The sequence below is a fragment of the Vollenhovia emeryi genome, unplaced genomic scaffold (assembly GCF_000949405.1).
Source record: "Vollenhovia emeryi isolate VEMERY1.0 unplaced genomic scaffold, V.emery_V1.0 DF939133.1, whole genome shotgun sequence".
NCBI classification, from domain to species: Eukaryota; Metazoa; Arthropoda; class Insecta; order Hymenoptera; family Formicidae; genus Vollenhovia; species Vollenhovia emeryi.
The window spans coordinates 1,959,298-1,982,168 of NW_011967233.1; the positions used below are offsets into that span (position 1 = coordinate 1,959,298).

The 22,871-nt window shown below is 37.4% G+C and overlaps 1 protein-coding gene across 9 annotated transcripts; it reads left to right on the forward strand.

Annotated features, from left to right (window-relative positions):
• The first annotated feature begins 806 nt into the window (after positions 1 to 806).
• Positions 807 to 22,794, forward strand: LOC105567945 (heterogeneous nuclear ribonucleoprotein R). 9 transcript variants are annotated; one of them, XM_012023228.1, is made up of 12 exons: positions 807 to 1,015; positions 4,411 to 4,787; positions 4,931 to 5,038; positions 5,786 to 5,962; positions 10,522 to 10,657; positions 13,873 to 14,078; positions 14,183 to 14,332; positions 14,421 to 14,566; positions 14,711 to 14,826; positions 17,334 to 17,482; positions 20,788 to 20,953; positions 22,481 to 22,794. In XM_012023228.1, exons 2-12 carry the CDS (start codon positions 4,413 to 4,415, stop codon positions 22,726 to 22,728), a joined length of 1,977 nt encoding a protein of 658 aa, XP_011878618.1. In that variant the 5' UTR covers positions 807 to 1,015; positions 4,411 to 4,412; the 3' UTR covers positions 22,729 to 22,794. The 9 variants fall into 9 exon arrangements, with proteins under 9 accessions (XP_011878618.1, XP_011878622.1, XP_011878617.1 ...); XM_012023232.1 differs by lacking the exons at positions 807 to 1,015; positions 10,522 to 10,657 and adding exons at positions 2,942 to 3,039; positions 9,515 to 9,650; XM_012023227.1 differs by lacking the exon at positions 807 to 1,015 and adding an exon at positions 2,942 to 3,039.
• The last annotated feature ends 77 nt before the right edge of the window (positions 22,795 to 22,871 follow it).

Here is a 22,871-nt window from a genome sequence, read left to right on the forward strand (position 1 = left end):
GTCACCACCACCACCACCACCACCAGCACCACCACCACCAGCACCAGCACCTCCACCACCACCACCACCGCCACTACCATCACCACCACCACCACCACCACCACCATTATCACCACCACCACCACCACTACTATCATCATCATCATCGTCAGTACCACCGTCGCCGTCGTCATCATCGCCACCGCCACCGCCGTCGCCAATGAAATAATCTACAGGATTTGTGTGTCTGTTTGATCTGTTTTCGGTTTTTCGTTTTGGATTTTACACATAAGTGCCTACATGAAACTAAATTTAATTGTTTGAAGCAACGCGCACCGGCTGCACGCGACAAAACGGGCATTCCTTCCGTCGCTCCGATCCTCCTTTATCACCACGCGCGCGCGCTGCATTCGTACATCGCTCATTGTCAGTGCAATTACGCGCAACGGCGTGAATATAACCGCGAGTGCAACCACAGCCGTCGCCACCACCGCCGTCACCACCGTCACCGCCGTCAAATCGCCGCCGTCGCTGCCGCCGCCGCCGCCACCGTCACCGTCACCGCCGCCGCCTCCACCGCCACCGCTGCCGCCGCCGCCGCTGCTGCCGCCGCAGCAGCAGCAGCCGCCGCCGCCGCCGCCGCCGTCGTCGTCGTCGTCGTCGCCGTCGTCGTCGCCGTCGCCGTCGCCGTCGTCGTCGCCGTCGTCGTCGTCGTCGTCGTCGTCGTCGTCAACGCTGCCGCCGCCGCCGCCGCCGCTATTGCCTCTGCCGTTGCCGTCGTCGCCGCCGCCGCCGCCGCCGCCGCCGCCGCCGCCGCCGCCGCCGCTACCGCCGTTGCCGTCGTTGCTGTCGTGGTCGCCAATCTGAAGTACAGAATACGTTCTGCGCGAAAAAATTGTGACGTGCCAACCAATTATGAGGTTTACGACATTCGGTGGAAGATCCTGACTTTTCCTGCGTTGCCGTCGCAACTGATTTCTTCGTCGCCAAAGCAACGAATTTGCTAAATTGATACCGGGGCACGAATTCGGCACAGGTACCCACGTATCTTTTATCATGAGTACATCACTCCGTTCTCCGTCTCTCTCTCTCTCTCTCTTTTCTCTCTCTCGCTATATCTCTCTCTCTCTCTGTCGCTCTTTCTTTCTCTCTCTCTTTCTCCCTCTTTCTCCCCTCTCTCACCCTCTCCTCCCGCTCCATCTCTGTCTTTCTTTCGACGGTGTAAGACGGCGGAGCCGTCGCTTTGTCTCCGCCGCGCGAGGGATAATCGAACGAACGCTTTGACAAATGCATTCCATTTTCTTACATAATGATTCACAAGCGGAGCTAGCAACAGCCGCAAGAAAAGAGATAGCGTGTTGCCCGAAGGGATTTTTTTTCCCCTCGGCCGTCGATCGTCCGCGTATCTCCTCCCTTTCCACTCGACGGAGCGCCGAGTGTTAAATTTTGCCTTCCGAGACACGCGAGACGAAAAAAATGCAATTGGCGCCGATTTGCGCGTAACTCGAGGGCCGAGCAGATCGCCCGACGGGCGCGAGTGCAGTCGCACGGATGCACCGCGTGAGCGACGTTTCCGTGCGCGGCCGTTATGGCTTCTCCGCGGGATGCGCCGCCCGGCGGATTCGCGCCGGTCGGTAACGGACACCGCGTCGCGATACCGCGGGATCGCGAAACGCGCCTCGTATTCGCGGCGAGCGCGCGGAAACGCACGTCTCGCGATTATTCACGCGGGTCCGTTCGTAAAATGCGAACGCAAACGCGTGTTCGCGCGCGCGCGAAAGTCGCGGCGCGTCCACGACGATATTCGCCGCGTTGGCAGGTGAACGCGTCTCATGATTTTCTTTTTGTCTCTTTCTTTTTTGTAAGTTTACCCCCTCGTGGAAACGTTGGGTTACGTAATATTTCCGAAAAATTCCTTGAGATTCACGCTTAACCTTGATTAAACGCCGAATCCAACGCGTCTCATGATTTTCTTTTTTTTTCTCTTATCCTTTGTGGAAACGCCTCTCAACCGTTAGGTTATATCAGCGCGATATTCCTAAAAATTGCTCGAAATTCATGCGTAATCTTGAATGAGCGCTGAATCCAAATGCGTCTCATGATTTTCAGATTTTGCGAGGTTAAATCTCGCCGCGCCGGCAGGTGGACGCGTCTCAGGGCTTTCTTTCCTTTTTTTTTTCCTTTAAGTTTACCCTTTGTGGAACCGTCTTTCAACCGTTAGGTTAGGTTAGGTTAGGTTATATCAGCGCGTTATTTCTAAAAATTCCTCGAAATTCATGCTCGGTCTTGATTGAACGCTGAATCCAACGCGTCTCGTGATTTTCAGATTTCGCGAGGTTAATCTCGCCGCGTTGGCAGGTGAGCGCGTCTTTCTTTTCTTTTTTTAAGTTTACCCCTTTGTGGAGAAGCCTCTCAATCGCTATGTCAGCGCGATATTTCTAAAAGTTGCTTGAAATTCATGCCTAATCTCGATTAAACACAGAGTCCAACGTGTCTCATGATTTTCAGACTCGGCGAGGGTGATCTCGCCAGGGAGAGGGCCTGGTCGGCGCGATCGCATACTATTATACTTGCTTCTACCATGAACCCTTTTGTCGCTCGCGTCGCAAGCGGCGAAATTCGCATCCGCCGTGTTCTCGACTTGGAGAGACTAATTTCGTTGCGCGCTTGCGAATCACCTCGAATATCCCGTTTCGCGTGACGTTGGCCACGTACGCGCGTGCGCGCGCGTGTACGTGTGTGTGTGTGTGTGTGCGCGCGCGCGCGAACGAATGAACGAACGAGCGAGAGAGAGTTCCCGAGCGTGCTCTGGGCGCGTACTCCGATTTGACCGCTCCGCGCGTCAAATCGGAGCGGTCGACTTTTTTTCCCGTCGAGCCGTTTCGCGGGCGCCAATCAGAATTCGCGCGAGCGCGGCTGCGGTGAGAAAATGGCCAACGTCGTGTCGCTGGGTTCGAGCGTATCTTTGCGCGTCGTTTTGTGAACCCCGTAGTCCGCAATCACGTTGACGTCTGTCGCCATTTCCTCGCGCGGAGGAGCCCGTCCGTTTTATTTCGCAAGGTAACGTACGCCGTCCGATTCTCGCGCCCGGCACCGCCGGCTTCCCGGCGCCGTGCCACGGCGCCGTTCGCCGTCGCGATTCCGCGAGCGCGAGTGTAAAATATACAGAGATAAATGCGCCGCGAGGTGCATATGTCTGGAGTGCATACAAGTGCATCGTACATCACGGCGGCCGCCGCCGCCGCGGTGCAGAGCGCGGTGTTGCATCTCGCCGGCCGGCGAGCCTGGCGTGTGATAAAAGTGCGAGTTCTGTCGCGAGGACGGCATCGGGTAACGGAGAATAGGGGGATATATCACCGCGAGGTTTTTTGCCGCGCGAATCCTTGGCCACAGCGGCGATCGCGCCGCGCTCCGTTTTGCTCCGCTCCACTCCGCTCCGCGCCGCGCCGCGCTGTTGCCGCGCTGTTGCCGCGCCGCGCCGCGCCGCACTGTTGCCGCCGCCGTCGCCGCCTGTGCAAACCGATTGCGCTCGATCGTTCGCGGCCTACTCGGTACGCCGAACGGCGAGTGTCATCAATAACACAGGACGTTCCGCATCGCAAATTTTCTTCCTCGTCTCCGCTCCGCCCGTTTCTCGTATCAAACGGAGATGTGATGTTTGTGCTCCGTCACTTGGATATTTTTAGTTGTTTTATTTTCGAGTTTCGTGCGCCGGGGAGATTCGATCTCGGGCGACCCTCGCCCCGACGTATCCGGTCTCTTCTTCTTCTTCTTCCAGTCCTCCGTCACAGCGTTCCGTACGTATGCATTGGCCGGGTGCATCGCCGAGCCGCGCGGTCGCGCCGAGCGGATGCGTTCGCGATTCTTCCCCTTCGCGCGCCCCGACTCTCCTCCCGGCTTTCTGTCCCGCCGTTTCGAGAGAGCGCGTTTTCGCGTTAGAAACGAATTTTCTCCCACGAGTGTTCCTTGGACGAGTGAAAATAACTAAAGCTTGATTCACGATTTAGGTTCGCTCGAAATAGCGATTTATTTTATGAGTTACGTTAAGCTATCAATTATTTTGCAATCAACTCTTTCTGCCATGTTTAAAGTTCATTGCCAGTGTTCACTTCTACGATACTCCATTTTTAATTTGAAATTACATTTGTGTGGATGTTGCTCGTTTGGTTTTTACAACTCGGAGAAAATGGAAGAAACATATTTTAATATCGCGCATTGTTATTCAAAGTACATTAGAAAATAATTTTGTCGTTATGCGTTCGAATTTGTTTATCAAGCAACATGGTTATTTTCTGGCGAAATAATATAGAATTTCGTTTGTTAAAGAGTACATATGTGTGTGTGTGCGTGCGTGCGTGTGTGTAATATAACCAAATAATTGGTTGTGATGAGAGATAAGAATTGTTGATTAATGCGAGTATTGTATTTCAGCTATGGCAGAAGGAAATGGCGAGATAAAAATGGAAGAAAAACAAGAAATGGAAAATGTGGAACGGACAGAAGATTTTAACAAACTCATGCAATATGGACTAGACGAGAAAGTGGCTGCCAAATTGGATGAAATTTATAAGACGGGGAAATTGGCTCATATAGATCTGGATGAGAGAGCGCTTGACGCATTGAAGGAATTTCCGGTCGACGGTGCGTTAAATGTGCTTACACAATTTCTGGAATCGAATCTGGAACATGTATCTAACAAATCGGCATACCTTTGTGGAGTAATGAAGACCTACAGACAGAAAAGTCGTGCTGGTCAAGGTACAGGCACCAGCACGACACCAAAAGCCCCAGATGAAGACAAAATCAAGGTAATTTGAAGTCTGTTTATTTTCTTCGTGCACACATACACACATACACATTTCTATATGTAAGCTTCCCCCAAGTTGTTAATTTTAATCCGTGTGCTTGGACATGTAAATGCTATTTTATAATAATACTTATCATATTTTAGTTAATACTGGAAAGAACGGGCTACCCTTTGGATGTAACTACTGGGCAAAGAAAATATGGTGGTCCTCCACCAAATTGGGAGGGTCCCACTCCTGGAACTGGTTGTGAGGTAAATTTGACTTGTTTTACAAATGTGTATATACATATGTGTCTGTACAAAAGATGTTTCAACAGGAGATGTAGAATTCGAAATGCGCGCCAGTTTTGTTGTGTCAGTTTTTGAAAGCTGATACTTGACAGTCATCTGGAGACAAATTAGAAATGGAATCTATGAAATTCATGGAAACTGGTTCAGTCGAAGATAAAAAAACGTCATCGCCGCGATTAAATTTTATTATAATCTCAGAAAGCGTGTTACGACCGAGATTTTCATACAATTTTGCTATGAGCCACCATAAATAACCGCTGAGTTTTTGTAAAGTGTTTGGATAATAACAATGTGTTGTTGAATTAGTCGTGTCCCGTGTCGCTCACCACTCGCGCTTACCGTTCGCGCCCGTCCCTCGCATGCCTAGGGGTCCTCTTGTGTGAGACACCCTGTATAGCATTCTATTTCTAGCTTGCCGTATCTCCAGATGACAGCTGTCAAATATCAGTTTTCAAAAACTATACAACAAAAATGACATGCATTTCAAATCCGACATTTCCTGTTGAGGCACTTCTATAATGCTGTTATACATATACATATATGTATGATAAAAAAAAGAGCTTTATGTACAATTTTAGTGTGTGCGCATTTTTATCAACTGAATGCGCATATAGTGTATTAATTATCACAGAAAACATGTTGTATATTTTTTATTATAAGTTGTTTATTATGTTTTAAATTTATTATGTCGAATATTTTTATAAAAAGGTATTTTGTGGCAAAATCCCAAAAGACATGTATGAAGACGAATTAATTCCCTTATTTGAGAAATGCGGAAAAATTTGGGACTTGAGACTGATGATGGATCCCATGTCAGGTTCCAACAGAGGATACGCATTTATCACATTTACTAACAGGGAAGCTGCGCAGCAAGCTGTTCGAGAGGTATGTTAATATTTTTTCAAGTCTCTCGTAACATATAATTATTTATGTATATTTTGTATACAATATATAAAAATTTTTTTTCTCTTGCCCTAGTTATTAACGTTACACACACATAGATAATTTGGTTCGTTTATTTTTTTTTGTTTTCAAAATTTTTAGAAATGTTACAAAATTGTTATTGCTACCAATATAGCGCTCTTTCGAAATGTTTTTAAATTAGACAAGTTTGATTTTTGCAAAGTTTTATTTCTAATATTTTTTGGATTCTTTAATTTTCAAATAGCTAGTATTTTAATGTAAGTTACAGCTGAGTTCTAATCATATTCATGATGGAAAGATGAACACATATATGAATATTTAATATCTATATCTATATATATGCACACCATACAGCAATGGAGATCAGTAGGATATACTGAAACTATTGTAGATACACAAAATATCTCAATTTTCCTGAAGATATTACAAAAATTTTCCTGTATAAGATATTCAAGCAATATCTTATCCCGATCAAGTTAATAAAGTTCAATGTATAAAATACATCTTAGTGATATCCTAAAGATGTTTGAAGGATATATTTCGCATGTCTTTAATAGCACTGTTATATGGCACCCTTAATTAATCGGGCCTGAAAGTTTAGTTCTGTTAAGGTGGTTGTACCCTGACTTCATAAGTGAAAATAAAGTTCATTTAATAGACATCACAATATATATAAAATTTTTCTATCTAAAATATTAATAGTAAAAAATATGGATTTTTATGATGTTGCAAGCATTGGTGCCACTCATTGCTGCAACGCGGCAACCGCGCGTTGGCTTTTTCGAATTTAAAAATTATCCCGCCATAGTAGAGGCGAGTTGGTATATGATCTCATATGATAACGAGTCGCCATGGATTGACTCAATCCGATCTCCGTTGGCAAAGAATTGAAAACTTGAATCAATGCATATCAAATGACTAAGTATTTTGTAATTGCAAAAAAGACGAATTAGAAATATTCTCCCAGATAACTCCCGAATAACTACTATTATCATATCAAAGTTTTATAATATACTTATATATATTCAAGATTTTACTGTAAACTGCAATAATCAGAGATCTCAGGAATAATTGAAACATATATTTCACAGAAATTCATGTCTCTTATATATTCATGACTTCTATTGAATATCTTCAGGATATTACAATATCCTCGCAGGATATTGATCAGATTCTACAGATTTTCCACTTGCTGTGTGGGATGGGTGCGTGTGTGCGTGTATGTGTGTGTATGTACGTCTATGTGTATATTTACACACATACACACATACATCTACGTTATGTTTTTCCTTGTTGAACATTTCGAATGAGTGTTATTATATTCCTATGTGGCTTGTTCTGTATTATCTATTTCGTATTATATTTTTTATTTCCTAGTAGATTTAATGCAAACATGTTATTATTTTATCAAGTCCATGCATTTTTATAATTTTTCAAATTTACATCTACAAAAATTCTATACACAATTTAGAAAAAAGAAAGCTTTACACATATACATACACACACATAGTGTGTGTAAGGGTGAGAACAAGGGGTGAGAGAGAGAGACAGAGAGAAAGAGAGAGAGAGAAAAAGAGAGAGGAGGAAAGAGAGAGAGAGAGGAGGAAGAAAGAAAGGGAGGGATAAACAAGAGAGTAAGAATGATAGAAAGAGAGAGGAGTGAGTGAGTGGGGATGGGAAAAAGAGAGGGAGTGAAAAGTAGAATGGTACACATGTGTGTGTATGTATATGTGATGCACGTACAACATTATTATTTAACTTGATCATCTTGGATATCTTTGCTACTATAACTGATAAGAAAAAATTGTTAAAGTTACATAGTTTTACAGTTTTGAGGGACACATAATAACAATACTTTTATTGTATATAGAGGCATCTTCTATATAAAGGAGATTTTAGGGGCAACTTGATGTTTATAAATTGAATCATATCACTAACCGTGGAACAGGTGGCGCAGGGGACGCTGCCGTTCTCCCTGTTTAAATTTTGGGGGCGCATCGCGCTCCTTAGAAAATAATTGAGATTTTGAAAAGATTGTAGTACACACCCATATAAAAACATATAATTCTTGTATATTAGGTTTAAAGCCTGTTTTATCCAGTTCGTTCTAGTACTTTGAGCATTTGGTTTTACTTCATCTTTCGTAGGCTGCTAACCTTGCCAAAGAAATATAATTAATCATTTAAAAAAGCAATAGTGACTTTCATAGAAAGTTATAAATAAAAGAGGTTTTTTTTACATAAATTATTAATGTCAACTTAAAACTGTGCAAATTTCTTGTATTAATCTTTCTTGTATCTTCTATGTTTTCCGTATTTTATGCCGTCTTTGAAATATAAGCGGTGAAAAAGACTTAATAGACATCCTATACATAATCTAAAAAATTTGTTTATACTATTTTGCGCCCCCTTTCTAAAACAGTTTCCGCGGTCTCTAAACCTAAGATTTTTACATGTAATTCTGTATATACATATGTATAAAAGTATTAAGATAAAATTAATAGTTTATGAAATATTTAATACTTTGCTGTGGTATAGTGTGACACAAAACTATCTCAAAAAATATTATTTCCATAAATTTCCTTACATTGATACTTTTATATGGAGAATAATTAAAAGAGTCATATTATGTAAGAAAAATCATATATTTATATTTAAAGAGAGGAAGAGAGAAAGAGAGTTGTCCTTGAATCTTCTTGTTTTCACGCATAACAAAAGTATTGTCACTACATTACATGCTCTTTAAAACTACTAAACCTTATAGCTTTAATTTTATCTTATTGTGCAGATTTAGACTAATATCAGAATTTAATTTATTATTTAGAATAGCAAAGATATTTAAGTTTTATGTTCGAGTTAGGAGATATCCTGTACGTGAAATAAACGGAAACATATATACATATATGTACTTACATATATATGTGTATATATAGATAGATATTTTTTTATACACGCACACACACATCCGTACGAACAATCCACATAATATATGTTTTATATGTATATGTCCCTGACCATTTATTCATGTTTAAATACGCAATTATATCCAACTGATCCTACATATTTAATAACACTGAGAAATATATATTAATTATGTCCTATGGATGAGTTTCTTTTCCAGCTCTCCTCTTTGCTCAGTGGGCAAAATTGGGAGTGGAGAAAATCATGATGATTGTGTGGTCTAATTGGTTAGGGGTATATTTATCTAATTGGTTGATTCTCATTGGACAGTGACAATTTTTGTAACAAAATTCTGAAAATTGGCAGGCTTAAAATTTGTTTGCAGGAGTTCATGATGAAAGGCCGGTTTCCTATATTGTGAAGACTCGAGCGACAAAGCGCATGCCACTTTCTCGCTTTCGTGAACCCACGCCACATTATTAATAAAATATTCATATTGAATTACATATTTAGAAAATTTTTCCCAAATTCCGTCTGCTGTCATTATCTTAAAAACTACAAACTGCCTCATTGGAACAAAATTAGGCATGTGTCTGTTTTCTGCATCCCACAGCTCGATAATCACGAAATAAAACCCGGCAAGAGTCTGAAAGTAAACATTAGCGTTCCTAATCTACGACTTTTCGTGGGGAACATACCAAAGTCAAAAGGCAAAGAGGAGATCTTGGAGGAATTTGGTAAATTAACAGGTAAAGTGAATTCGAGGCGTGTGTACCTACCTATACCTACCTATTACCTACCTGTCTACCTGTATAACTTAAGAGTGCTAGCTTTTAAGTAGTGGTTGTAGATGGTACGAAACTATGGAGCATCTAAGGATCATGGATCCTGTGATCTGCGAATATACCTTATGGCACCTTTAGTTCTGGTCAGTCTCCTTGCCTCTCGGTTTATTAGTGAACAGTAACACCTCTCTGGTCCAAGTCTTCTTTTCCTTGCATATTTAGGTTGATTTATGAGTTTATCTGCTTCCTACTCTATACATGCGATTACCTATCATCCTCTTGATCTTCCCATCCTCATATTTATCGCAACTGATCAATTCATCAATATTTATTACTGATATCTTCTTCGTCTTCTTTTTTGGGAACGGTGAAAAAGAAGCGAAGAAATGGAAAGAGAAAATGTGGAAGCCGTACGATATTTTTAGATTAAGAATTATTTTATTTGTACTGACAGAAAAATATATGCTGTCTTGCACCATTGCAATATGCAAATGTGATTCGTCACTAAGTCTTTAAGCTTTGGGGGTATGGGAGATTTGCGTGGACCGCTGGGGCGTTTGGCTCGCTAACAAACGGACAGGCACTCCCACCCACCCTGTATAATATATCAATCCTTTCAAACTATTAAATGCCCGTGGTCCTTCGAATAACGCTTTTGTGGTCCTCTTGTATAAAATCTCCCCATCCTCCACCTCCTTGTTCCTTCCCTGCCCCCTCAGTCGCCCTTTTTCTCAAAGGACACTTCATGAAATCCTATGTTCAGATCAGCCAATAAGCAGGTGAAATCATAAATGGCAAGCTTAATTGGCACTCTCCTTCCACATTATTCTTACAGCTGAATGATTATGAGATTCGGAAAGGGAAAAAGATTGGTGTTACCGTATCTTATAACAATCACCGCTTGTTTGTGGGAAATATTCCAAAGAATCGAGACCGAGATGACTTGTTCGAAGAGTTTACAAAGCACGCACGTAAGTTGACAATTGTCCTTAAATCAGCAAGCAGTAACCAATGGAAGTTCTCTGGGAGAGATGATGGGACAAAAATTTAATCATCTTATAACGAATCAGATGTTTTTCATTAGTCGGTAACAGAGGTGCCAGGTGGGTTAAAATCCAGCCCTCTTGCATAAATGTGAAACAAAAACTTTGTTGTGAATTGGTACTCAGAGAAACAAAATTTTTATTATTCATTTTGGAAAATTTTATTGATGTTTGGTAACGCTGACCAATTTATTTATAAGCCAAATGTGAACTCTTCTCACATATAATTCCTTCATTTTCATTTCTAATAACTTTTTGTTTGCAAAACGTGCACCGTTGCATAAGTAGATAATCGTAATTGTGTCCTACAACCAATCGAGTTTATACTGCTATTTTATTTGATACACACACAAATACGCGCGCGCGCGCACACACATGCGCATGCACACATACACGCACATACGTGCACGTACGCATACGTACGCGCGCGCTTTTCTTTTCTTCCATTCATCTATTCATGCATCTATCCATTGACTCATTCGTCCATTCAGCCTTTCATTCATCCATTCATCCATCCATCCATCCATTCATCCACCATTGTCCATCTATCTACCATCTATTCATCTATCTATCTATTTATCTACCTGTTTATCCATCCATCCATCCATTTGTCCGTTCGTCTGTTCGTTCGACCGCCCATCCATTTGCCTATCTGCTGATTGTTTCTCCATTTGCCCATCCATCCATCCATTTATTCCCTTCTCCCTTCCACACACACACATACATATACACATACAAACACACACACACCCCTCCTATATTACGTCACGTCATCATATACATAAATGTACATGTGCATAAGTAGGCAAGGAACAGAGAGAGAGGAAGGGGGGTTGGGGGAAGAAGGGAGGGGGGAGAGAGAGAGTATGTGTGTGCGTGAGTGCGAGTGTGAGTGTGAGTGTGTATGTGCGAGTGTGTGGAAAGAGAAAGGGAAAGAGAGCAAGGAAAGGGAGAATGTGTTTTTATACTTTATGCAGTTTTGAGAATTTACGTGTACTTGGTTTTGGGACACAAAATTCAATGTTGGAATGCAAATTGTATACAGCCACTATTATTTATTGATTTGTATTTATATATAATTATGAAATATTAAAGGTTTTCCTTTATTTATTTATTTATCTTTTGAAATGGAAAATATATTACTCTTTTACACATAATATTAAATATATGAATATATATGTTAATGTATGAATTAAGACAGACATAACCGTATTTTATGAATAAATAATTGTGTATTTATTATGAGATCTAATTTCAGACGATAAATTTAATATGAAAAGAAAACATATTGTTTTTGTATAGTGTAAGTGTAAATATGATAAAAAAGAATGATCAGTGTGATCGAATGAATGTGTCTGATTATCATTACATTTTGTATGTATGTGCATAAGATTTCTGCATGTAACATTAGTATATGGACACAGAGAGGAGATTAATATATATAAAAGTGATGATAAAGGAAATCACTTTGAATTATTAAATTCACATAGAGATAATTTGAACACTAATTTTAAGAGAACAATTGATATAATGATACAAGGCATCTAAGCATTTTATTTCCATATGTTTTGTATAACATAAGACATAAACAGTAATTGACAAACAACAAACCAAAAGTATCGACTGATTTTATGAATAATGAATATTTTACCATTGGTAAATCAAATTTTTATACATATTAATTATTAAATTAAATTAATAAGTATTAAAATTGTTTTAATCTACTTTATGAAATTGATATCTTTATATATGAAATCGATGGCGTAACTGCTTATATTTAGTATTGAAAATATGTATAAGATGCCTTGTTACCCAAGTAGTATAGTTTCTAAACTGAGAGGAAGGAGAGAAAGACTGCCTCTGAAATATAAAAAAGAAATTAATTAAGTTGCCTCATGGAAATTATTAAATTGCTTATTATTAGTGACAATCTTTCAGTACTTTTACTGCTACTTTCAGAAAAGATCTGTCAAATTCAGATTGGAGTGAAATCAGATCGAGAGATACGATTGATATTTCCACATCTTAGGATTAGAAGACATAGAGAGATGAAGGATATATCCTATAATATTTTAAAAATGTCGATTTCTTTATGTACATGTAATTGAATCGTCGTAATGCATGAGAATTCTAATAGCATGAGAATTATTCTACTTCACAATATTTATATGCCTATTGAATAATCCTCTCAAATTCTTAAAAAAACACGCAGATTCAGTAAAAGTGACAAAGAATATATGTGTATCAAAAGTGTTTTACAGAATTTAGAGCTTGCAAATCTCTCTCTTTGTAGTTATTAATAGCGTCTGTATTTTTTCTCTTCTTTTAATCCTGATTTTCCGTAGCTTTTTATTTGAAATTTTATTATGACATAGATTGTGAGCATTTGGTGAAGTAATGTCTCTTTTATTTTTTTCCTTTATATTTAATCCTGGGATAGTTCTTTTAATGAAATTTTATTTGATAAATTTGTTTTCTAAAGCTTGTTTTTTCTTCTTTTTTAGTTTTTAAACGTGTTTGTTTTCATATGTGTAATTAAGTAAGAAAACATTTATATCTGATGAAGAAATAATAATAATGATTTATGAGAAACAATAATGTCTAGAGAATATAAACAATGTGACAATTTTATATTGCAAAAATATGTACATTCAAGTACTTTAGGAATCTTACAGATTAATGTAACGTCTGACTCATATTAACGTAATTATTGCATCTGTTTTTGTTCTTTATTCTCTAGTTTTATTATTGTTAATTAATATTCTTGCTGCATAAATAATAATTGTTATGTTTAATTCATAATTGTTATGAAAAATTAAAAGTCACATATAAAGCATAAACATTATTTTTTATAATAAAAATGATTATAGTAAGATACATATAATTTTATAAAAATTTTTTAATATCTGAGAATATTCAAGATAAGCAGTATAATTATTATATTTACTTGAAAATACAATGGAAATTTTATTCACTGCAAGCATATCATATATAAAATCATAATAGCTGTTTAAATTTATATTTTGTTTTGACATTGTTTCTATTTTTTATCATAAAGTAGCAATTTTTTTTAAGTTTGCGAATGTCTCATCAAGTTTGAGTAAATCTCACCTGCTTTTTGTATGGTTTTTTTTTATATATAGCTGGCCTGACAGAGGTGATTATCTACAGCTCACCAGATGACAAAAAGAAGAATAGAGGTTTTTGTTTTTTGGAATACGAATCTCACAAAGCAGCTTCCTTAGCCAAGCGAAGATTGAGCACTGGGCGTATCAAAGTTTGGGGATGTGATATTATTGTCGACTGGGCTGATCCTCAAGAGGAGCCAGATGAACAAACCATGTCCAAAGTAAATGAATGATAATACGATCAACTTTAATTAGTTTTATCATTATGGTGTTATTCCTCAATGCTTGTATTAATCAAACATATTTTACAATTGTTTTGTTTCAGGTTCGTGTGCTTTACGTGCGAAATTTGACGCAAGATTGTTCTGAAGAGAAACTGAAAGAAAGCTTCGAACAATATGGCAAAATCGAGCGAGTGAAAAAAATCAAGGACTACGCCTTTATACACTTTGAAGATAGAGATAATGCTGTTAAGGTAAAAAATATCTAAAATTACATTTGATTTAATAATCACAATTGCTAGTAACAATTAATTTTCAATTATCTGTATGTGTTTTCTTAAGGCAATGAATGAATTGAATGGTAAGGAAATGGGTGGATCTCACATAGAAGTTTCATTAGCAAAACCACCATCCGATAAGAAGAAGAAGGAAGAGATGCTGCGCGCCAGGGAAAGACGAATGATGCAAATGTTACAGGGTAGAGGCGGGTAAGTAATCAATACTTATACTTATTTTTAATTAATCCGTAGCATTTGTGTATCTCATTGTACTTCACCCTTTAACACTCTATTTTACTTATTTAATTGGAATTAAAATTATAGGTGTTACACATATACCTTTACCTTTTACAGTGGATCTCCGTCTCATCCGAGCATGATGGGAGGACCAATGCCAGTTCGCGGGCCCACACAGGGACCTCGGGGCACCGGTGCAGGTATGCGTGGACAGATGGGACGTGGCGATTACGGTTAGTACCAATTTTGATTTTTTTCTTTTTGCTGCACTGTTTCGTGTATTTTTCGCGAGCGTCCTAACAGAACAGCAACTTCGAATTTTGTGCTAATAAAAAATTTAGTGATTTTTTATATCACATATATTGATATACACCCACTTGTACTAATTGTGTTTCTCTCAGGCAATAATAATTTCCATCTAAACGTAAACTGCTTCCCTTATCTATAATATCACTATGGAATTATTTGTTATACTTGGACTATAAGATGTTTAATATATATCGAGAAGATAATAACAATATAGATCATAGTTTTTCGAGTTATATCCAGATTATGTTACATCTTGTATATAACAAGAAAAATTAAGAAATCAAGTCATTAATTGTGTAATTATATTGAGACTATAGAAGTTTTGCAGTTAAGAATTATAAAATTTTATAAAATGTATGTTGAATTAATACATACATATAAATTAATGTGTACATAAAAGTTATTTGCAAGGTATATAAAAGTTTATGAGAATATATAGACATATATACACACACATCCACATCCACACACCCACACCCACACCCACCCACCCACCTACCCACACGCGTATACCACACATTTTTATATTATTATGTACAATTTTCCTTTTTATCGTATAATTTTCATTTGATTTTCTTTCATCTCTAATTGAGAATATTTAGTACATTAAATAATTGGATATATCAATATTTTTCATAATACTTATATAACAAATAATATTCGCATGCTTTTGGGAAATTTTCACTATTTCATTACGTATCTTGGCTTACGCGCATGATAGATTATTTTGAACGTGTGAGTAAGAAATATTGAGCATTTCCTACATTATAGTTCTTTTTTTAATCAAAATCTTTTTGATCTCTTGGCTGAAAACATATTTTTTCTTTGTATAACATTATATGTTATTTTTCTATAAATGTATCCTAACTGATAACATAAATGGCATAAGTAGGTGTAAAATTTGTGAATAATTATTGATTTAGTACAATATATGTATTTTCAAAGAATATAATTCTCTTCGTAAGTTGTGACATTTCGAAAAATGTCATATTATAAGATGTTATAAATTAATTATTTTAAAGAATACTTAAATACAAATTGTTTCATAAGAAGAATAATTTAGATAAGACATAAGGATCAACTTGAATTTATGTGTACTTTATTTGTAATTTATTTGTATTGGTTTAGTTGAAAGCTGAGTTTAGTTTTGAAATATTTGTAATGCATTTTTCTTTAGTTTTCTTGATTGATTTTATTCATTTATATAAGTGTGACGATCACAATGTTGTATATTTGTTACACACACGCACACACACACACACACACAGAGATACACACAGATACACATACACTATATGGATACATATATGTATGTTAGATGTGTGCTTAGCATTTTGTGTAATACGAACACCTTATTGCCTTACCACTACCACTTCCTGTGATAACTGTTTCGTTTTTTTAAACGGAAAAATAATTGCATGTATATTTTTTTACCTGTTTTGTACTTTTGTTTGGTGCCCCAGTGAGAATTATTTTGTGGTAGTGCATAGAACATCACATGCATCGCTAAGGCAAACAATTTTTCATAATTTTCGTTTCATTCATTTGTGTTTACGTGAGCGTGTGTGAACTTTGTGTACCTAGTACGATGCATCATCAATTCAAAAATCTGTTTACAGCTCTCCAGGAAATAGGTAAGCGGTGATGATGAATGATGAATGCAACAATTGTAAAGTATCATATGTAGTACTGTGTATTTTCTTCCTTTTTATGTTAACTTAAATGCCCAATTTTAATAAGGTACATATTGTGAGGTCATTGAGAATTAATGTTATTCATTGAAATCTACAAACTTTCTTTTTACAATATTTGCTGTTTCCAATATTTGTCTTTTAAATTACAGAGTATTTACTTTTTCTTTGTTTTTATAAATGTCTAGCTATAAATGTCTTCATGTGCAATTTAAAAGATAAAAAAATCATAGGAATCTGCGTATTAAAATTATATTTTATTACTGAATTAACTCTTGAGTAATAATTACAAAAATATTTTCATATCTATTAACTATTATTTGAGATAGTTTCATTCATTTTTTTGATAGGGTGAGTTTAGAGTTATATTCTGTTTGAAATAAATGTGAAATTTTCGAATGGCCTTGCAATTTTCTATCTCAGGAAATGTGATGGTGGTAGGGTAATCATTACGGAGTTTTGTGCGGTATTGTATATACTCTGAGTGTTTTTACAATGATTTCCTTCTTTTTGTTTCGAAGACCACATCTTCCGCACAAATATTTTTATTCTCGATATACGGTTAAATTTGTTTTTGTTTTTCTTTCTCTTTCATTTCTATTATATTGGCATTTTCGAAATTATCTTTTCCCGGCATGCCTTTCTTATAATATTGAAATAGTATTATTATATCTGAATAAGTTGTCAATTGGATATATCGTGGCTAAATTTGGGTCTATTTGTAATGTGTGTTTTTATAGATTATGATTACGACTATTACGGTTATGGGGATTATCGAGGTGGCTACAGTGATCCCTATTACGATGACTATTATCGATATGAAGATTACTATTTCGATTATGCGCCGCCTCCGCCGCCTGCCAGAGGGAGAGGCAGGCAGCCTCAACCGGTGGGTCGCCTTTTTTAATGGTTCTAAAAAGTCGTTTTCGTTCCTGAAATCATTATTACTTTTTTTTTATACCAGCAGTAGTTTGACTGTGGCACAGTGTTCGCGGATTCTCCTAATACATTGTATTTCTCTCCAACTCGTCCAGATCAACATATCTATCCATATATTTTCTCTGTCTGAGCGTGTAATTAACGCTGGCTAATTGAGTATGCGCTAGCTTTATTATAATCCACTATTAATGCAGGGAGATGTATATCTTAATATAATCCCAACTTCATAACGTTGAATGCACCGCATCCACAGTATAGTACTTGTTTAAGCTATAAAATTTCTGAATTCAAGGTGAGAGAGAGAGAGAGAGAGAGAGAGAGAGAGGGGGGGAGGGGGGTAGAATGTGTGTGAGAGAGAAAGGAGGAGAATGCCATTAAGCACACTATGAACGTTATTGTATTTATATAGACCCTATGATATGAATCTGTACTACACTAACCTGAAGGCTTCGATACTAAGATTAGACCTTATAATCCGAACACATTGCCACTTTCAAATTGCTTGCAAATCATATCTGAGCCATGGTAGACCCATTCTAAATTTTCAAGCAATATACAGCCGGGAAAAGCAATTTAAGCTAAAAATATAGGAAAAGAAAGAAATAAAAAGAAAAGACAGGAAAGACGTGTGGAAAAATGGAAACCTCAAGAATGTCTGTAAATCCTCCCAAGGAAGAAGATTGCACATTTTATAGTGTTGCAGGATCTCCTAACACTATTCCACCGCCATTATTATTCTAGCGCAGCTTCAGGAGAATTCCAGATGTAGGCAGAAAGCAGTGTACAGGATTTTTCTATATCGCCGTCGTATTTTATTATATTCCAGTCTCCATGTACGAGTAATCTGTTCTTTTTTTTTCGTAGAGCGACGTTGCGTCTCGTGGCTCGGATATGATGTTACACTTTTTCTATGTCAAGTTGCAGGGTTATCCAAACATGACAAAAGGGAGCGTATGGGCGCCCTACGCGAAACAAAATTTTATTTTATTGTTTCATTTTTATTAGATTGTAACATTTTTATACTGCGATCAACTTTTTCTCTTGGCAGTGTCTCGCTATTGCGATAACGTATATGACGTGCGCATTTAAGTTTTTTTACATGTTATCCGGCGTTGCTATGTTCCCCCGTGTTATATGATGTATACATGTAGTTAGCCCCGTCGCTTTAGAGGCGAAGTAGACAAACAGAGGAAAGCCTCCTTCGAATTGTCTTCACATCATCTTGCATCTTTTTCTAACATTAATTTTGCTTTTTTATTATTTATTTTGAATATATGTTTAATTACGATCGCGTTTGACAATTTTATTTGTCTCCCAAGGAAGTATAATATACTAATCTCTTCTAAATACCCCTTATTTATCAATTTTATTTTGCTGCATTCACACTTCGATACCCACGTATTACGTTTTTCTTACGCATCAATTTTCCTATATTTTTCTTTTACACATTTTTACTATTAGATTGTCATTGTTTCTTTTGGCTTACGTAGCATTATCGAATTTCCTTCTAATTAAATATAATACAGAAATATTCATCTTTTAACAAAGTCCTTTATCGTAGTTGAAAATTTCATTCCAATTAAGAATATAAATAACGATGGCAATAGAATGAAATGTCCCCATCCTCGTCCCATTCGAGAATGTCTTTTTCTGACTTGAGATCAAATGTCACCTTTTTCTTCTTAGTATCAATTGCTAGATTGTTAAACATAACTGCGTGTAAACGATAACGCTCGTGGTACGCATCGGATTCGTTAATTCAGTTTCTTATAGGAAAAAAATTCGATTCCCGTACTCTTACCATACATATCATCGAATTTGAAGAAACGGTCACTCAACAAGCCATATATACGTTACGTACCAAGTGTGTCCGGTAATGACTGTATCACTTTTTGTGGGCAGGTAGAGTGAGTTAAATCAAGTAGCAAAGTCCTCTGTTTTGCGATGTATGCTCATTTGTAGGTTTTAATTAATTAAATTTTCATTATGAATTTTCATAATGAAAACCGCAAAATGGTAGATTTTTCTAGTCAATTCTGACTCTATCTGTTCACGAGAGGCGATGATTATATTACTAGATACATTCTATGTTCAGTATATATAGCGTATACATGGATCGTATTAACTTTCGAAAAAAAAACTTAATTCAATATACCAATTTGATTTTTGTCAAACAGGAGGAAAAGTTTGTCGCAAATCATAAACAGCAGTATTGGAACTAAGGAGTGATAAACGTCATTTGAATCGATGAATCTATTCGTAAATGGCTTACCGTATCATGTGTCACGATGATGATTTATAATACTTTATTAATGATATTTTATAACTTGTACACTGAATTATGCATAGGTATAGTAAAGACCATGGAGATAGATGACGGAATAGAGAGGATTGCATCCCCCGTATATAGCACAACAGTGAACATGTTTTGCAGTTCTCGCTTTGGCCTCCCACCGTCCTCACATCCATGTATATAAAAACCATAGCTTACGCTTAAATTACATTTGTTTTAACGCTTTTAACAATGCTGCGCCGCTTATTTATATAATACGCCTTTTGGTTGAATTTTGTTTTAGCTGCCAGTGCAATAGCTTGTGTCGCTTAAAAGTTCCTACGCCAACCAATTTGCTTTTCGCTTTTCTACATTGGATAACTCTGCTAACTCATGCAACACTATGTAAAAACGTGGTTAGTAAATTTGATGATTAATTCTTCTGCCACGTTCTCCCTTTTTTCTCTTTCTTTTTCTTTCTCATTCTCTGTCTCTTCCCCCCCCCCTCTCTCTCTCTCTCTCTCTCTCTTTCTCCCTTGCCCCCCACAACCCCGTGCCCTTCATCCTTTCACAAGTTTCTCATTTCCTTCTTTATTCTCTCTGTTATTTACTTGTCTCTTTTCACGCTATGTCGTCATGGATGTATATATATATACAAAAGCCTTGAATGTACGTCTACGCTGCAAAGATAGCGCGTTACAAATAAAATGCATATATGTATATTGAAGAAACTCCGATCGTTTAGCGGTATACCAACCAAACGATCTTGTTTTCATTATATCTTTTACTATTATCTATTTGGAGACGCGGTAGCGTCTCGCGAATTACTTGTTACTATTGTTTGATATTTAACTAAATTGCATATAGGGCAGAAAAGACGTATAAAGATATACAAGGAAAAGAAAAGAGAGTCAAATAAAACGCAAATATAATGCAAATAATTGTGCAATTATGGGGTAACAGTTTGGATGTTATTTGGGTAGGCTGGTCGTGGCCGTGGAGTAGCGCCACGTGGCCGAATCGGTGGCCCGCAAGCCCGTGGGCCAGTCAGGGGGGGACGCAACCCCGCAACTTCAGGGGTCCGTGGGGTCCAGCGGCTGGCCGCTCGTGGGGGGGTCCGCGCCAAGGGAAGTTTACCAGGTGAGGATGGTCTGTATCTCCACAATAAATCGTCTTTTACACTGTTTACATTTAATTCTTAATTACACTGAGCACGCGCGTTCACACAGACGTACACAGATATTCTTACATAATTTCACATATCGTGAATCATTATGATACACTTGAGAGCTTGTATCGATACCATGGTATTGTTTAGCTCTTATCTTGTGAAAATTCTTTTAACGTTGATGTTATTAAGATTGATTTTGAAGACTTCTGAAAAATACATGATACATTGATTACTTTATGTCAAACAAGCATTAATTATTTAAATGTTAAAGAGATAGAGGAAGAGGGGAAGAGAAAGTAAGATTCGGAACTCTGTACCATTAATTCAATTCGATTTCGTGGAATTACTAAAAAGATAGAGATTATTTACAACATCGAAATGTAGTATAATATATTGTCGACATATTATACTTTTAATATTACAGCATAAGCAGATGGTATTGTTTGGCTATTTTAGTGCTGTATATCATTCTAAGGTATTTCGCTGCTAGTTTTCAGCAAATGTAAAGTCTTTTCTTGCAATTACTATTGCTGTTTAGTAATAATTACAACTTTATGCAGGTTGTTGCGTTACATAATTTTCCATATAAATTTTTTTACTTGCTACAAGTAGTGATATATTATCGTTGCTAGAAAGCTCACGTTAGATATTTCTTTTCGGTTTCCGAGTAAGAAATTTTTGATTTTGTTCGATTTGTTTCATAAAGGAAAAAGAAACGCAATATTCAGATAGTATTACTTTTTGAATAATTTTTTTTCTGCATTTGTGTACAAAAATATATTCTGATGTTAATGTGTACATAATGTTGATATGTTTATGGAACGTTTATCTCCTCACTTCCAAAATGCAACAATCGCAATTAATCACTGTTCTAAACATAACTGATATATTGAGTCCAGAAAAATTTCTTGCTATTTAACAAACTTATGTATTTACAGAGTTATTATTACGTTTTGATTCTTTTTTTACAGATTTGCTAATGACAGATATTTTCAGTCAGCCTAAGGTTTTCAAAGTGCATACATAATATTAGTTTGTCAAATGATTGCATGTACTTTGGTACATTGTCACCAATTGTTCATATAATATTTGTCTTACAGTAAACCATCCAATCCATCTTCCCACCAAGGTATCCAAGTCCCATCCATTTGATAGTAATAAAACTGTAGGTTAGTGAGACTCTCTTTATGCTTATATCACGTATTAATTCAAAAGTCTATAATTTTTGCAATTTTGTAAAGTCATTAGAAGGTATTAGTTAACTTTTTATCTTCATAATTTTGATATTTCACGTGATTTTCACAGTACGTCCATACATATAAACATTTTACGAACACGTCACACTTAATAACACAAGAACTCTTGAGATTTTTCCTCACCTTTCTTGCAATATTTTGCGAGCATCACGCACCATGGTAAAAAAAAGTGCTCCCTAATTTAGTATGTATGTTTTTCGATTTTCTTCCAAATGATTCTCAGTCTTATTTTGATAATGTCTTTTACAGCAGGTAAACGAAAATTTGACGGGGGTCACCAGAACCAGGGGGAATCTAAGCGTCGCTTCCAGAGCAATTGGGGAAACCAGCCCCTCGCCCAACAACCACTGGGCAATGCATATGGATTGGCGAGTGTAAATGGTGGCAGTGGTGGTGGTGGCGGTGACATAGCTTTCGGAAGTAGAGCCGGCACACTCGGCGGTGTTTCCGGCGACGATCACGAATGGTATCAAGACTCTTACCAGTCGTGGAGCTAACTTCTGCAATCCTGTGAGTGATGAAAAAACACATACGAACAAATGCATGATAAATGAAGTGAAAAATAGAAAACAAAATAAGATGAAAAAATAAGACAAAATCTGACTGACAAAATGTGGAGAGAAAGAGAGAGAGAGAGAGA

Excerpts from the sequence above, each read along its gene's own strand:
- LOC105567945 (XM_012023228.1), top strand. The coding sequence starts at position 4,413 with ATGGCAGAAGGAAATGGCGAGATAAAAATGGAAGAAAAACAAGAAATG. Across the intron at positions 10,658-13,872 it reads AGAGTTTACAAAGCACGCAC|CTGGCCTGACAGAGGTGATT; the intron begins GTAAGTTGACAA and ends TTTTATATATAG. Across the intron at positions 14,333-14,420 it reads ATAGAGATAATGCTGTTAAG|GCAATGAATGAATTGAATGG; the intron begins GTAAAAAATATC and ends TGTTTTCTTAAG.